This window comes from Diplotaxodon limnothrissa, linkage group LG3, assembly GCF_057381915.1.
Source record: "Diplotaxodon limnothrissa isolate DT_005_m linkage group LG3, D_limnothrissa_male_GT1.1, whole genome shotgun sequence".
NCBI classification, from domain to species: Eukaryota; Metazoa; Chordata; class Actinopteri; order Cichliformes; family Cichlidae; genus Diplotaxodon; species Diplotaxodon limnothrissa.
Genome location: NC_140598.1, coordinates 19,214,778 through 19,232,121, shown reverse-complemented (window position 1 = coordinate 19,232,121; position 17,344 = coordinate 19,214,778). Strand labels below are relative to the sequence as shown.

Below are 17,344 nucleotides of genomic sequence, written 5' to 3'. Positions count from 1 at the left end.
ACAGGGTTCAGTGCTAGGACCAATTCTGTTTACATTATACATGTTTCCCTTAGGCAGTATCATCAGAAGACATAGCATACATTTTCACTGCTATGCAGATGACACCTAGCTCTATCTGTCCATGAAGCCAGATAACACACACCAATTAGTTAAATTGCATGAATGTCTTAAAGACATAAAGACCTGGATGGCCGCTAAATTTCTGCTTCTTAGTTCAGATCAAACTGAGGTTATTGTACTCGGCCCTGAAAATCTTAGAAATATGGTATCTAACCAGATTCTTACTCTGGATGGCATTACCTTGGCCTCCAGTAACACTGAGGAACCTTGGAGTCATTTTTGACCAGAATATGTCCTTCAACGAATTTAAAATCCTGCTCCTCACATACAATGTCTTAAATAATCAGGCCCCATCTTATCTTAATGACCTTGTAGTACCATATCACCCTATTAGAGCACTTCGCTCTCGCTCTGCAGGCCTACTTCTTGTTCCTAGAGTATTTAAAAGTAGAATGGGAGGGAGAGCCTTCAGTTTTCAGGCCCCTCTTCTGTGGAACCAGCTTCCAGTTTGGATTCAGGAGACAGAAACTATTTATACTTTTAAGATTAGGATTAAAACTTTCCTTTTTGTTAAATCATATAGTTAGGGCTGGACCTGGTGACCCTGAATCCTCCCCTAGTTATGTTGCAATAGACATAGGCTGCCGGTGGATTCCTATGATGCGCTGATGATGTGTTAATAGACCTCTCTGCATTGAATCATATCTGTTATTCATTTCTGTCTCTCTTCCACAATATGTCTTTATCTTTATCCTGTCTTCCTTCTCTCACCCAATCGGTTGCAGCAGGTGGCCGCCCCTCCCTGAGCCTGGTTCTGCCGGAGTTTTTCCTTCCCACTGTCACCAAAGTACTTGCTCATAGGGGGTCATATGATTGTTGGGTTTTTCTCTGTATCTATTATAATAGGATATGCTGTACAATATAAAGTGCCTTGAGGCGACTGCTGTTGTGATTTGGCGCTATATAAATAAAATTTTAATTAAATGTTCATCTCAGCACAAATAAAACATGGTGACTGACCCCAGAGTTTCAAGTCCACATCCTGAACTCTCTAGAAAACCACACAGCTGCTTCACTCCTGAATCCTCCATCTTGTTGTTCTCACTCAGGTCCAGCTCTCTTAGATGTGTGGGGTTGGACTTGAGCGCTGCTGCCAGATAAGCACAGCTCGTGTCTGACAAACCACAGCTCCACAACCTGTATAAAGAATGAAAGATGGAGGTTTATTAGATAAAGTGTGTGCTCTTCTTCTGTTTAGCTTCTGCTTCTCCAGTCTGAGTGACAGAGCATCACTTGAAATCACAGAAAGTGATTGGTCAGCTGCAGTGATAGTGGCGGAGCAGTATTATGCTGTAGACCAACAGGAACAGGGGATATCAGACTGTTAAGTGGGTTTAGTCATTCCTGCTGCACTGTTTGTCCTTCTTATTGACGTGACCTGCTGAGAACTCACACTGTTCTCTGTAGAAATGATTTCAGTCTGACTCATTACATGTTTGGAGGCATGTTCAATGTTTGCTCTTCTGGAAAATCTCACTATAAGATATGGAATATGCAAAAGAATAAAGACACGCTTCAATCTTTATGGACCCGTTTCCATACCTGCCACCATCATCCTACATGTTTGTACATAAGCTTATGAAATCCTGCCTGCTGTTAAAGTCTTTATTTATTACTCTACACCTGTTACACTGTGACTGTGCAGGCGGAGGTGCCTGAGCTCACTTGACCTGCTAAAGTGAGTCAGCTGTGGATTATTCATCGTTGTTTCTGATACTTAGACCTGTGAACAAGAAAACTACACAGTTAGTCAGGCTCTCCTCTCTTTGAATTAGGAAAGGTAAGCAGGCCGTGAATGAGGCGCGGGCCATTCATTGAATATCATTATTTGAAATACAGTGAGTGTAGAATTATTAGGCAAGTTGTATTTTTGAGGAATTTTATTATTGAACAACAACCATGTTCTCAATGAACCCAAAAAACTCATTAATATCAAAGCTGAATGTTTTTGGAAGTAGTTTTTAGTTTGTTTTTAGTTTTAGCTATTTTAGGGGGATATCTGTGTGTGCAGGTGACTATTACTGTGCATAATGATTAGGCAACTTAACAAAAAACAAATATATACCCATTTCAATTACTTATTTTTACCAGTGAAACCAATATAACATCTCCACATTCACAAATATACATTTCTGACATTCAAAAACAAAACAAAAACAAATCAGCGACCAATATAGCCACCTTTCTTTGCAAGGACACTCAAAAGCCTGCCATCCATGGATTCTGTCAGGGTTTTGATCTGTTCACCATCAACATTGCGTGCAGCAGCAACCACAGCCTCCCAGACACTGTTCTCCCTCCTTGTACAGTGGGGCAAAAAAGTATTTAGTCGGCCACCGATTGTGCAAGTTCCCCCACCTAAAATGATGACAGAGGTCAGTAATTTGCACCAGAGGTACACTTCAACTGTGAGAGACAGAATGTGAAAAAGAAAATCCACGAATTCACATGGTAGGATTTGTAAAGAATTTATTCGTAAATCAGGGTGGAAAATAAGTATTTGGTCAATAACAAAAATACAACTCAATGCTTTGTAACATAACCTTTGTTGGCAATAACAGAGGTCAAACGTTTACTATAGGTCTTTACCAGGTTTGCACACACAGTAGCTGGTATTTTGGCCCATTCCTCCATGCAGATCTTCTCGAGAGCAGTGATGTTTTGGGGCTGTCGCCGAGCAACACGGACTTCCAACTCCCGCCACAGATTTTCTATGGGGTTGAGGTCTGGAGACTGGCTAGGCCACTCCAGGACTTTCAAATGCTTCTTACGGAGCCACTCCTTTGTTGCCCGGGCGGTGTGTTTTGGATCATTGTCATGTTGGAAGACCCAGCCTCGTTTCATCTTCAAAGTCCTCACTGATGGAAGGAAGTTTTGGCTCAAAATCTCACGATACATGGCCCCATTCATTCTGTCCTTAACACGGATCAGTCGTCCTGTCCCCTTGGCAGAAAAACAGCCCCATAGCATGATGTTTCCACCCCCATGCTTCACAGTAGGTATGGTGTTCTTGGGATGCAACTCAGTATTCTTCGTCCTCCAAACACGACGAGTTGAGTTTATGCCAAAAAGTTCTGCTTTGGTTTCATCTGACCACATGACATTCTCCCAATCCTCTGCTGTATCATCCATGTGCTCTCTGGCAAACTTCAGACGGGCCTGGACATGCACTGGCTTCAGCAGCGGAACACGTCTGGCACTGCGGGATTTGATTCCCTGCCGTTGTAGTGTGTTACTGATGGTGACCTTTGTTACTTTGGTCCCAGCTCTCTGCAGGTCATTCACCAGGTCCCCCCGTGTGGTTCTGGGATCTTTGCTCACCGTTCTCATGATCATTTTGACCCCACGGGATGAGATCTTGCGTGGAGCCCCAGATCGAGGGAGATTATCAGTGGTCTTTTATGTCTTCCATTTTCTGATGATTGCTCCCACAGTTGATTTTTTCACACCAAGCTGCTTGCCTAATGTAGATTCACTCTTCCCAGTCTGGTGCAGGTCTACAATACTTTTCCTGGTGTCCTTCCAAAGCTCTTTGGTCTTGGCCATGGCGGAGTTTGGAGTCTGACTGTTTGAGGCTGTGGACAGGTGTCTTTCATACAGATGATGAGTTCAAACAGGTGCCATTCATACAGGTACGAGTGGAGGACAGAAAAGCGTCTTTCACAGACCTGTAACGTCTTCTGTGAGCCAGAGATTTTCCATGTTTGAGGTGACCAAATACTTATTTTCCACCCTAATTTACGAATAAATTCTTTACAAATCCTACCATGTGAATTCATGGATTTTTTTTTCACATTCTGTCTCTCACAGTTGAAGTGTACCTCTGGTGCAAATTACTGACCTCTGTCATCATTTTAAGTGGGGGAACTTGCACAATCGGTGGCTGACTAAATACTTCTTTGCCCCACTGTAAATCTCACATTTGATGATGGACCACAGGTTCTCAATGGGGTTCAGATCAGGTGAACAAGGTGGCCATGTCATTAGTTTTTCTTCTTTTATACCCTTTCTTGCCAGCCACGCTGTGGAGTACTTGGACGCGTGTGATGGAGCATTGTCCTGCATGAAAATCATGTTTTTCTTGAAGGATGCAGACTTCTTCCTGTACCACTGCTTGAAGAAGGTGTCTTCCAGAAACTGGCAGTAGGACTGGGAGTTGAGCTTGACTCCATCCTCAACCCGAAAAGGCCCCACAAGCTCATCTTTGATGATACCAGCCCAAACCAGTACTCCACCTCCACCTTGCTGGCGTCTGAGTCGGACTGGAGCTCTCTGCCCTTTACCAATCCAGCCACGGGCCCATCCATCTGGCCCATCAAGACTCACTCTCATTTCATCAGTCCATAAAACCTTAGAAAAACCAGTCTTGAGATATTTCTTGGCCCAGTCTTGACGTTTCAGCTTGTGTGTCTTGTTCAGTGGTGGTCGTCTTTCAGCCTTTCTTACCTTGGCCATGTCTCTGAGTATTGCACACCTTGTGCTTTTGGGCACTCCAGTGATGTTGCAGCTCTGAAATATGGCCAAACTGGTGGCAAGTGGCATCTTGGCAGCTGCACGCTTGACTTTTCTCAGTTCATGGGTAGTTATTTTGCGCCTTGGTTTTTCCACACGCTTCTTGCGACCCTGTTGACTATTTTGAATGAAACGCTTGATTGTTCGATGATCACGCTTCAGAAGCTTTGCAATTTTGAGACGGCTGCATCCCTCTGCAAGATCTCTCACTATTTTTGACTTTTCTGAGCCTGTCAAGTCCTTCTTTTGACCCATTTTGCCAAAGGAAAGGACGTTGCCTAATAATTATGAACACCTGATATAGGGTGTTGATGTCATTAGACCACACCACTTCTCATTACAGAGATGCACATCACCTAATATGCTTAATTGGTAGTAGGCTTTCGAGCCAATACAGCTTGGAGTAAGACAACATGCATGAAGAGGATGATGTGGACAAAATACTCATTTGCCTAATAATTCTGCACTCCCTGTATGAACATTGTTCTGCTACAGTCAATGGACTAAACCAGAGAAGAAGAAAACAGCCTTTACCATGAAGATCCTCCAGTATATACTTTTGCCAGTATAATATCAGCCTTATGTCTGTAATTTACTGTCAGCACAACTTTCACATCATATTCATCTCAGCACAACTAAAACATGCTGACTGACCTCAGAGTTTCAAGTCCACATCCTGGACTCTCCAGAAAACCACACAGATGATTCACTCCTGAATCCTGCAGCTTGTCGTTGTCACTCAGGTCGAGCTCTCTTAGATGGGAGGGGTTGGACTTGAGCGCTGCTGCCAGATAATCACAGCTCATCTCTGATAAACCACAGGTCCTCAATCTGTATAAAGAATGAAAGATGGAGGTTTATTAGACAAAGTGTGTGCTTGAAATCATTCAGTGTTTCATAATCTGTTGAGAGCCAAAGAAGGTTCAGAATGTAGAAGTCAGGAAAATGGAAACTCCAAACAGCTGAAGCCAACAGGAAGCAGCTTCAAACACAAGAAAAGGAACAACTCTGAATTTTTCACATTAAGGTCATACAATGATCATAAAAACATGAAAAATTGTCAAGTTTTATCCTGTGAAATCAAGTCTGAGAGGTGAGCAGTCTTCCGAAGCCTTCACTGTCTGATAGTGATGTTTAAATGTTGGCTCAGAGCAGGAGTTTTATCATTAGTTTGCTTTTCTTATTATGTTTATCTTCTGCTTCACAGATATTCTCTGAAATGTTTCCGCACTGTTGGACACTGTTTCACAGATTGCTGAGTGCCGTGACCTGCTAAAGAGAGTCAGCTGTTGAGTATTCATTGTTGTGTCTGACACTTAGAACTTTGAAGAAGAACGTTACACAGTTTATGAGGGTCCCTCTCTCTGAATTAGGAAAGGTCAGCAGGCCGGTTGGCACCCTGTGGAGGGCCGCGGGCCATACGTTGAGTATCACTGTTTGAAATGTGAAGATTGTTCTGCTACAGTCAATAGACTAAACCAGAGAAGAAAACAAACTTCCCCATGAACATCCTTAGAGTGGATCAGTATTATATCAGCCTGATGTCTGCAGTTTAGTGTCAGCACAACTTTCACATCATATTCATCTCAGCACAACTAAAACATGGTTACTGACTTCAGAGTTTCAAGTCCACATGCTGGTCTCTCCAGAAAACCACACAGCTGCTTCACTCCTGAATCCAGCACCTTGTTGTTGTCACTCAGGTCCAGCTCTCTCAGATGGGAGGGGTTGGACTTCAGCGCTGCTGCCAGATATTGAAGGCTCTTCTCTGACAAACCACAGGTCCTCAATCTGTATAAAGAATGAAAGATGGAGGTTTATTAGACAAAGTGTGTGCTTGAAATGATTCATTTCAGTTCCATAATCTGTTCAGAGCTGAAGAAGGTTTACAATATAGAAGTTTAGAAAATGGAAACTCCAAATAGCAGAGGTGAACAGGAAGAGGCTTCAAACAAACACAACAAAAGAGAAAAAAATTTCACACTCAAGTTGTACATTTCCACTGTGTGAAATGGAAAAAGAAATATCAGAGTCCAAAAATATTACCAATTCAGGAGGCCGTCAGTGGGACTGTGGTGAAGGCTCTACACTAAAGCTACACCAAAAGCTGAAGTATTCCTATTATTATGTTTAGCTTCTGCTTCACAGATATTCTCTGAATATTTCCTGCTGTTGGACAAACTAGCACAGTTTCTTCATTCAGGAGATGTCCTGTGGAGTTCATCTGTGCACACACAGAGCTACCAAACTCATCTCATACTGAGCACGCACACTTTGTAGAAATCGTTTAGCATTTCTCCAGTCTGAGTCACAGAGCATCACTTGAAATCACAGAAGCTCATTGGTCAGCTGCAGTCATGGTGGTGGAGCAATATTAATAATGATGCTGTAGACCAACAGGAACAGGGGATATCAGACTGTTAGTGGGTTTAGTCATTCCTGCTGCACTGTTTGTCCTTCTTATTGACGTGACCTGCTGAGAACTCACACTGTTCTCTGTAGAAATGATTTCAGTCTGACTCATTACATGTTTGGAGGCATGTTCAATGTTTGCTCTTCTGGAAAATCCTCACTATAAGATATGGAATATGTATAGGAATGGAGCCACGCTTCAGTTGTTATGAACTTGGTTGCAGTCTATTGTCAGCACAACTTTCACATTATATTCATCTCAGCACAACTAAAACATGCTGACTGACCTCAGAGTTTCAAGTCCACATCCAGGACTCTCCAGAAAACCACACAGTTGCTTCACTCCTGAATCCTGCAGCTTGTCATTGTCACACAGGTCCAGCTCTCTCAGATGGGAGGGGTTGGACTTGAGCGCTGCTGCCAGATAATCGCAGCTGATCTCTGACAAACCACAGCTCCTCAATCTGTATAAAGAATGAAAAATGTAAGTTTATTACCCAAAGTGTGTGCTTTTTCTAATAACTTGTGCAACTTTTTTGTATTTACAGTTTTGTCTTAAATTAAATTTAACTAGCAATATATGTTTAAAAAAAAAACAAACAAAAAAAAAATTGATTTTCAAATATTTTTTTTTTAATTTATTGAACTTTTTTGCAATTAATGTCGTTACTATGGACTTAATACATACATAATGCATTAAAATTTGGGCTATAACAGTTGAATTCATGTATAGCAACTTGAAATGCTCCCAAAAATGGCACTGCAGCATATAAAAATATGAAGATAAGCTTAGGGGGACTTGGTTCTATGGTAGGTCTTAAAGGGTTAAGCGTAGCATGTCTTTATGGCTCTGCAATATTGATAACATCTTGGAGAAGATGTCTCCCCAATGTGATGTTTGTGTATTGCATGTACAGTTGGAAAGGTCTGTCATCTCGGTTGTGGGCAACTGCAACTGACAAATAAAGGCTATCATCATCACCTATCACCTTAATGTCACTGTTGACTCTATTCGGCAGAGCCAGGTAACTAAGACGTGATCTGTCATGTCTGCATGTGTGCGCAGACCATAGGTTGAGTATCACTGTTTGAAATGTGAACATTCTTCTACAACAGACTTTACCATGAAGATCCTCAGTGTGGATCAGTATAATATCAGCCTTATGTCTATATTTAGTGTCAGCACAATTTTTACATCATATTCATCTCAGCACAACTAAAACATGGTGACTGACCTCAGAGTTTCAAGTCCACATGCTGGTCTCTCCAGAAAACCACAAAGCTGATTCACTCCTGAATCCTGCACCTTGTCGTTGTCACTCAGGTCGAGCTCTCTTAGATGGGAGGGGTTGGACTTGAGCGCTGCTGCCAGATAATCACAGCTCATCTCTGACAAACCACAGCTGTCCAATCTGTATAAAGAATGAAAAATGGAAGTTTATTATTATTATTATTATTATTATTATGCACTGGCTCCCTATTAAATTTCATATTGATTTTAAAATCTTATTGCTCACTTTTAAAATCATAAATAACACCGCGCCCAGCTATCTTGCAGATCTCCTCAGCTTTTATACCCATGGGAGAGCGCTTAGATCAGCAAGCCAAATGCTCCTGGTGCGACCTAGATCTCGGCTCAAGACCAGAGGTGACCGCGCATTCGCCACTGTCGCACCCTACCTCTGGAATAACCTCCCTCTAGCTATTCGGGGATTTGATTCAATTCAAGCTTTTAAATCTCGATTAAAAACGTATTTGTTTAGCCTTGCTTTCTCCGCCTCCTAGAGCCCGCATTTTTAGTGTACTGTAAGTTATCTTTTTCGCTTTATTAATATTTATAATGTTTTAACTTTCAGCCTTTCGTGTTGTGCCTACTATGCCTGGTGTATTATTGGTTAGTTATGTCACCCGCCTGTTAGTATATTTTATTTGTATTTTGTGTTTTGTATTTATTATTGCTCTTAACTCGTTCTGTGAAGCACTTTGGCATACCTGTGGTTTTTTAAATGTGCTATATAAGTAAAATTGTAATTGTATTTATTAGACAAAGTGTGAGCTTGAAATCATTCAGAGTTTCATAATCTGTTCAGAGCTGAAGAAGGTTCAGAATGTATAAGTTTAGAAAATGGAAACTCCAAACAGCTGAGGTCAACAGGAAGCATCTTGAAACAAACACAACAAGAGAAAAAACTGAATTTTTCACATTAAAGTCATACATTTATCATAAAACATGAAAAAAATGTCAAGTTTCATTCTGTGAAATCAAAAAAACTGAACAAGAAACATCCAGGTCCAAAACCGAAAAAATTACCAGCTTAGGAGGCCGACAGTGGGACTTTGGTGGAGGCTCTACACTAAAGCTACTCAAAAGAGCCGAAGTGTGAAGCTGAAACTGTAAACCTCTGAGTGAAATAGCTACAGTATCTTTCATGTCACAAGAAACGTTCTTAATGCCACGCTGATGAAAGCATCATGCTTTTTTGTCCTGCTGCTTTTATTGAGTCACACTATGAAACTGTGCTGAGCCACAACTGAACCAGCATCACTGTACAGCAGACACTTATAGCACTTGGCTGCTTCCATTGAACTCTCTGTAAGGAGTTTCAGTTTCCTCTTCTGGTCCCAAAGTTCAGAACAACAAGGTTTCAAATAACTTTGATCTAGCAGCATCAGCCACAGAAATGCAGAGAAAATGCTTTGGATCTCTTCGTTGTGTTGTATGATGCTGTGTTTCCATATCTGGCGTCTTTGTTGCTTTGTGAGGATGGATCACTAATCTACTGCAGCTTCTGATAAACAAGCTGGACCTGAACCTGGGATCTTCACTTAGAAAACACTTGTGAGTGGAACATGTGAGAAGTTTTGTGCAGACAAGTGTGGATTTAGAGTGTGGGACGAGCTCTCCACAGTCTTTGTGGAGATCCACATTCTGTATAGTGCCTGTGAGAAGCTGGAGACATTTCTCCTCCAATTCCACTGAGCAGCTGCTCGTGGTGGTGTTAGCTTCATGCACAGCTGGTTATTGTACTGGGAATGTTCTGCATACGAGTGCAAGCAGTCACAACAAAGCTCAGTGTGGACGATGCTGTGCATGCGCCAATGCTGATTGGTTGGAAAGTGGGCGGGAACAGGGAAGAGAGTGACAGCAGCATTCAGCACAAACATGGAGGATAAAAGAGCATGAGAAACTCAGAGGCTGCAGTGGACACTTTTCATTGTTTTAATGCTCGCTTTCACTTCATCTTTACCAACAACAGCACAAGCAGAGTAGTCTACTGACTGCATGACTGCGACAGCTTGGCTCAGGCGATTAGAGGATCATCAGGGGTCCTTTTGTCCCTCTGTGGGGGGTTACTCCCACTAGGTTTATATCTGGGACTCTCCACCATTTGACCTTAGAACTGAAGAAGCTTCTCGGATGAGAGGTGAAACGTCTTCAAGTAACTTAAAGAAGTCCAGACGCTTTTCTTTGCAAGCTCCTTTGACTATCAAAGCTCAGGAATCAACAGGTACCAACTCCACACTGTTTCTGTTTCACAGATTGCCATGAGCCGTGACCTTTGACCTGTGAGGGCCACGTGTGGGCCACGGGCCATACGTTGAATATCACTTTTTGAAATGTGAAGATTGTTCTGCTACAGTCAATAGACTAAACCAGAGAAGAAAACAAACTTCACCATGAACATCCTTAGAGTGGATCAGTATAATATCAGCCTTATGTCTGCAGTTTAGTGTCAGCACAACTTTCACATCATATTCATCTCAGCACAACTAAAACATGGTTACTGACTTCAGAGTTTCAAGTACACATCCTGGACTCTCCAGAAAACCACACAGCTGCTTCACTCCTGAATCCTGCAGCTGGTCGTTGTCACTCAGGTCCAGCACTCTCAGATGGGAGAGGTTGGACTTAAGCGCTGCTGCCAGATAATCACAGCTCATCTCTGACAAACCACAGTCCTCAAATCTGTATAAAGAATGAAAGATGGAGGTTTATTAGACAAAGTGCGTGCTTGAAATCATTCAGTGTTTCATAATCTGTTCAGAATGTAGAAGTTTAGAAAATGGAAACTCCAAACAGCAGAAGTCAACAGGAAGCAGCTTCAAATAAACACAACAAAAGAAAAAACTTGATTTTTCAAATTGAAATTGTATATTTATCATAAAAACATTAAAAAAAAACTTGAAAAAGTCATGTTTCTCATTCAAGTAACCACAGGCTTCACTTTTAAAGGCGAAGTTGAAAAGAAACTGACATATTACAAGTTCAAAAACACTTTATTTCCAGTCACATTATTAAAGCGGACAAACTACGAGCTCATTTTCATTTCAACAAGTCATCTTCAACCCTGGTCTCTATGTGCAGCTGGCTGTGAGACCAGTGCTCAGGGGGGCGTCTACAAAGCGCACACTGAAAGAACATCACACACCAATTTGCTTCCAGCACTTTCACACAAACATCTACTGTCATTATTTTCACCAAACTCTGTGGAGTCTTTTATTGGAAATTCAAATGTGATTCAAATGGTCAGACAAAAGAGGGTTATGAGGAAAGATGATGAAATGTTGTGTATAAGCAGTTATCGAATCATTTTCCTCATAAACCGAACAACATGACTCACAAACATGCTTTTACAAACTCAGTGTTGGACTTTGATCAGCAGGATAACCCCTGATGTTTCAAAGTTTATGATGATTTCCTTAGTCTTCTCCACATTCAGGGACAGCTTGTTGTTGCTGCAAAACTCAGCCAGATGGTTAACTTCACTCCTGTAGTCGGTCTCATCGTTGTCGCTGATGTGACCTACCACAGTTGTGTCATCTACAAACTTGATGAAGAGGTTGGAACTGTGTCATGGTGTGCAGTCATGGGTCAGCAGAGGGAAGAGAAGAGGAATCAATAGGTATCCTTGGGGAGCCCCTGTATTCTGTGTTCTTATGCTGGAGATGTTGCTGCCGACCCATACTGTCTGCTGTCCTCCTGTCAGGAAATCTAGCCACCAATTACACTGATCCCCAGCAGATCCAGTTTGTGAATGAGTTGCTGGGGAATGATTGTGTTAAATGCTGAAATGAAGTCTATGAACAGCATTCTAAAGTATAAGTCTCTAGTGTCCATATGTGTGAGGGCTGAGTGAAGGGCAGTTGAAATTGCATCATCAGACAAGCGGTTTGACTGGTATGGGAACTGAAATGGATCAAGGTTGGGGGGAAGAGATGTCTTGATTTGATGCATGACTACCCATTCAAAGCACTTCATAATGATTGAGGTGAGTGCAACCAGTAGTCGTTGAAGCAGGAGGGAGACGACTTCTTTGGTACGGGAATGATGGTGGAGGCTTTGAGACATGTGGGAACGACAGCCTGGCTCAGTGATGCATTAAATATGTCAGTGAATACATCTGAGTTTCACAGATCAGTCCCTCAGCGCTCATACAGGGATGTTGATAGCACCTGAAGCTTCATGTGTGATCCTACCTACGCACTATCTGAGGATAGTGTCACCACCTGTTCATTGGGGGTGTGTGGAAGTCTTCTGTGTGGGGGTGTAATTCTGTGCCTCAAAGCGAGCAAAGAATTACTTCAGCTCATTTGGTAAAGAGGTGGAACTGACGGCGGTCTGCGGTGCAGGCTTGTAGTCACCTCATCCCTGGCTCTGAAGGCCACATTTCTCACCCTCAGAAGCCTGTAGACCTCACCTGTGAGCCATGGTTTCTGATTGGCCCTGACAGTGATAGCCCTGTTCTCTGAGACACCATCCGTGCATTTTGAAATGTAGGCAATGACAGTTTCTGTATATTCCTAAGGTCTAAGTTGTTGTCATGTGCGATGGCCTGTTTAAAGATCTGCCCATCTGTGGCCAAAAACACTCTTGCAGTGCCTCTGAGGACCATTCTGGGCATACACGTACCTGCTTACAAACTGGTGTGGTGACTTTGACCATGGGCCTGGTATTAGCATAACAGTGATGTGATCAGAGGCAACAAGGTTGGGGGCAGGGTGCTTTGTAATCTCCTCTCTGGGTGGTGAAAACATGTTGTTTCCTCATGTAGGAAACTTAATGTGTTCATGCAGTTTGGGAAACACAGTCTTTGGGTCTGCATGATTGAAAACACCCGCTAGGATGAGAAAAGCATCTGTGTGGGCTGTCTGCTGCTCACTGACATGCTGATACAATTCATTTAGTGCCTCACTTCTGTTGTTGATATTGGAGCAGGGAGGGATGTAGACAGCAACAAACAGCATGGCTGAAAATTCCCTCTGGAGGTAAAATGGTCTGTACTTGATGATCATAAGCTCCAGCAGAGGTGAACAGTGTTTTCAGGCCACAACAGCATCACTACACCAAGCATTGTGGATGTAAACACAGAGTCCTCCTCTGCTAGTCTTACCTCTTTTGGCGAGAGATCTGTTTGCTCTAAAGCATATTAGCTGGTCAAGGGGGCCGAATAATTTTGCAAGCCACTGTTAGTCTACATGATCCAGCTTGTTGTCCAGGGAGCGCTCGGAGGACAGTACGATGGTGTGAATAGCAGGTTTCTGTGAATTAGCTGCTAGCTGACTCCACATGCATTCGTCATTACCCCTCTTCTGTTTCCTCTTGTACCAACTGAGACGTTTCTACTGTGGACGAGATCTAGTAGAGGGGGTCACTGATAGGGATGGGTATCGTTTAGGTTTTATCCAATACCAGTACCAAACCGGTACTTCTGAAATGGTGCCGGTACTTAAACGGTGCTCGAACTGGTGCTTAAAGAATGGAGAACACAAACTTTGTCCAAAAACCTCTCATGTTTAGCTGTTTTTTTGTAAAAAGAAAACAATGTTAGCCTTTTCTGCAGCTATGGGGCATATATGGTATCACTCTTGGCTGGAAGCAGTGCTTAATCAATGAAAAAAACAGAAACTTTATCCAAAAACCTCTCATATTTAGCTGTTTCCCACTTTTTCTTTGGTCATTTTAGCTTTTTTGGCCAGGGTGAAGGGAGTATCTGCCATCAAACAAGAAGACAGCTGCATGTAACTACGACAGTGTTTGCTAGTTCACCTTACATGCATTAATGTAATAACGTGGTTAGCCTACTCAGCATAAATTACACACGAACAACATTAAGCTACTCACGCAGAGAAGAACAGCTGTTGCTGCCATCATCATCTGTCATCATTTCTGCTACACTGGCAGGGCTAGGGGCCAGGACTCTACTCTTTGGGTTTTTGGGGGATGTTGCTAACTCTGGGACCGATAACAGGCACCACACCTGCAGTAGATGTGCCGGTGTGAGGTCTCGCAGCAAGCTATCAAATACGGTGCATTTCTTGGCTTTAAAAAAAACCGATATGCGTCACCAGGTGTTTCATCAGATTCGAGGTGTTACCTCCTTTGCACAGTATCACCTTAAAGCACTTGTTGCAGGCTGCTGAGTTTGGATCTTTTGCTCTGAAGTACAGCCAGACTTTTGACCGCTTCGCCTTGAGCGTTCTTAATCTGTAGCTCTGCTCTAAAAGAATGTACATACCTGGGCCCGCCTACTACGCTTGCAAAGGTAAAATGATTGGCTGGAATCCAAAGTATATGACATCACAGGAAAGAAAGCACCGAAATAAAGCACCGAAATGTGCGCTGCTTTTCGGTCTGGTTACTACCGTTTATGTCAGAACCGGTGCCATGATGGCACCGGATACCGGTACCCATCCCTAGTCACTGATGGTGCCTCCAAAGCAGTCTGTAGTTCCTTACTGTAACTTGTAGCTCTTGTTAGAGTTGATTATTTTAATAATAATAATGGATTGGATTTATATAGCGCTTTTAAAGGCACCCAAAGCGCTTTACAATGCCACTATTCATTCACTCTCGCATTCACACACTGGTGGAGGCAAGCTACAGTTGTAGCCACAGCTGCCCTGGGGCAGACTGACAGAAACGAGGCTGCCATATCGCGCCATCGGCCCAGTAGGCAGTAGGGTAAACTGCCAAGGACACAACGACCAGGACAGAGAGCCCGGGGATCGAACCGGCGACCTTCCGGTTACAGATACGCTTCCCAACCCCGTGAGCCACGGTCACCCCATGTTCCTTACTATAACTCGTAGCTCTTGTTAGAGTTGATTATTTTAAGATTGGTATTTGTGCAAAGTCACATGACCATTGCTTGCATTTCTGTTGATAAAATGTTTTTTCCTTATTAGGTCGTAGCTTCTGTACATATATGAGATGCAAGCAGCCTCGTTGCTATAGTTTTCCATTGCACATTTAGAAACCACAAGGTTTTGTTCTTCGAAGGTGCAAGACTGCTCACCTCTTCTTTTTACATGCTTAGTGCACATGTTGATTTGTTAAAAGGTTGCCCTATATGGAGCGACTGGAGATCTTGTGAAAGGTCATGCCATATATGGTGTCAGGAAAAACACACACACAGACGCTGAAGTTGCTCACATATGCTTGCCTTGAATGTATAACCGTTTTCACTCAAATAAAAGGAGCCGTAAGGGGATTGAGGTTTGGAGTTGGGTGAGCTTAGGTGAGGAGTGAATGACTCTCTCAGAGATCCTGGCCGGGATTTCCTTGTGACAAGTAAAAGATAAAAGCACTGTGGTTTTGCTCTGTTTACAAGAATTGGTCTTTGAGACAGCGAGGTCTGTGACTTTAGACCTAACAGCTCTTTCACGTATGAAAAGTTTGTGCAATTTCTTCTGTTGATTTTAAACAAAAAAGAACAAGAAAAACAGGAAAACAAAGATAGGAACACTCTTTTGCCAGGACAAAGAGCAGCTGCTGCTTGTGTCCGCACCGCCATTGGTTAGGAATGACAGCTGTGGATTAATCAGGGTCCCCTCTCTTTGAATTAGGAAAGGTCGGCAGGCCACTCAGCACCCTGTGGAGGGCCAAGTATGAGCCGCCAGCCATACATTCAGTATCACTGTTTCAAAGGTGAAAATTATTACAGTTAAAACATTAAACCCGAGAAGAAGAAAACAGACTATACTATGAAGATCCTCAGTGTGGATCCGTATAATATCAGCCTTATGTCTGCAGTTTAGTGTCAGCACAACTTCGTCATCATATTCATCTCAGCACAACTAAAACATGGTGACTGACCTCAGAATTTCAAGTCCACATCCTGGACTCTCCAGAAAACCACACAGCTGTTTCACTCCTGAATTCTGCAGGTTGTTGTAGCTCAGATCCAGCTGTCTCAGATGGGAGGGGTTGGACTTCATTGCTGCTGCCAGATAATCACAGCTCATCTCTGACAAACCACAGGTCCACAAACTTTATAAAGAATGAAATATGCAAGTTTATTAGAGAAAGTGTGTGCTTGAAATCATTCAGTGTTTCATAATATATTCAGAGCTGAAGAAAGTTCAGAGTGTAGAAGTTTCAAAAATGGAATCTCCAATTAGCTAAAGCAAACAGAAAGCAGCTTAAAAAACCCACAATAACAGAAATAAATGTTCAAATTAAAGTTATGCATTTCTAGAAAAAGTATTTTAAAGACAGCGTCGCTATTGATCATCTTCTGTTCAATAAAAATTTGGTTTTCCACATGTGAGTGTTTATGATGCACAAAAGACTGAGTGCAAAGAAGGAGCGAGGATGACAGAGAAATGGTACAAGAGCATCAACACCAGTGAGGAAATTTCCAGAAGGATTTTGGAACCTGTTGGATTAAATCACAAAACCAAGTTGTTACAAAGAAACTCCATCATATTATTGCTTAGCATGTCCCAGGGTTCCTCTGGGATGTTTGGAACTTGTAGAAGTGCAACATTTTCTAATGATTATAGCCTAAAGTCAGAATATGATCCAATCACTAATAATTGATCAACAAATTGATTTACTCTGCCTTACAGAAACCTGGTTGCAGCAGGATGATTATGTTACTCCAAAAGTTAATTCTGCTAATCTGGACGTAGCGTTTTCTGGGGAATCGTTTCGTCACTCATCCAAGTGACTTCTTCAGTCACTTGAAACCACTCCAGACTGAAGAAGTCACTTGGAGGAGTGACGAAACGATTCCCCCAGAAAACGCTACGTCCAGATGAACAGAATCAACTTTTGGAGATTTATTTTCCTGGATGATTGAGAATGCATTAAGACGATGATTATGTTAGTTTAAATGAATCAACACCCCCGAGTCATTCTAACTACCAGAAATCTCGAAGCACAGGCCGAGGGGGCGGTGTGGCAGCAATTTTTCACACCAGCCTATTAATTAATGAAAGACCAAGACAGACTTTTAATTCATTTCAAAGCCTGATGCTTAACATTGTCCACCCCAGCTGTGAAACTCAGAAACCA

The 17,344-nt window shown here is 42.4% G+C and overlaps 1 protein-coding gene across 1 annotated transcript in view; it reads right to left on the bottom strand.

Moving 5' to 3' along the window:
* LOC146634790 (ribonuclease inhibitor-like) overlaps window positions 1–17,344 on the bottom strand; it is a 37,096-nt gene that overhangs the window by 5,796 nt on the left and 13,956 nt on the right. The window contains exons 3-9 of the mRNA XM_085342354.1: window positions 16,142–16,315; window positions 10,835–11,011; window positions 8,280–8,456; window positions 7,332–7,508; window positions 6,247–6,423; window positions 5,287–5,463; window positions 1,081–1,257 (exon numbers count right to left, since the gene is read on the bottom strand). Of these exons, the coding sequence (XP_085198480.1) occupies window positions 1,081–1,257; window positions 5,287–5,463; window positions 6,247–6,423; window positions 7,332–7,508; window positions 8,280–8,456; window positions 10,835–11,011; window positions 16,142–16,315 (1,236 nt within the window). The remainder of the gene's footprint in view (window positions 1–1,080; window positions 1,258–5,286; window positions 5,464–6,246; window positions 6,424–7,331; window positions 7,509–8,279; window positions 8,457–10,834; window positions 11,012–16,141; window positions 16,316–17,344) is intronic.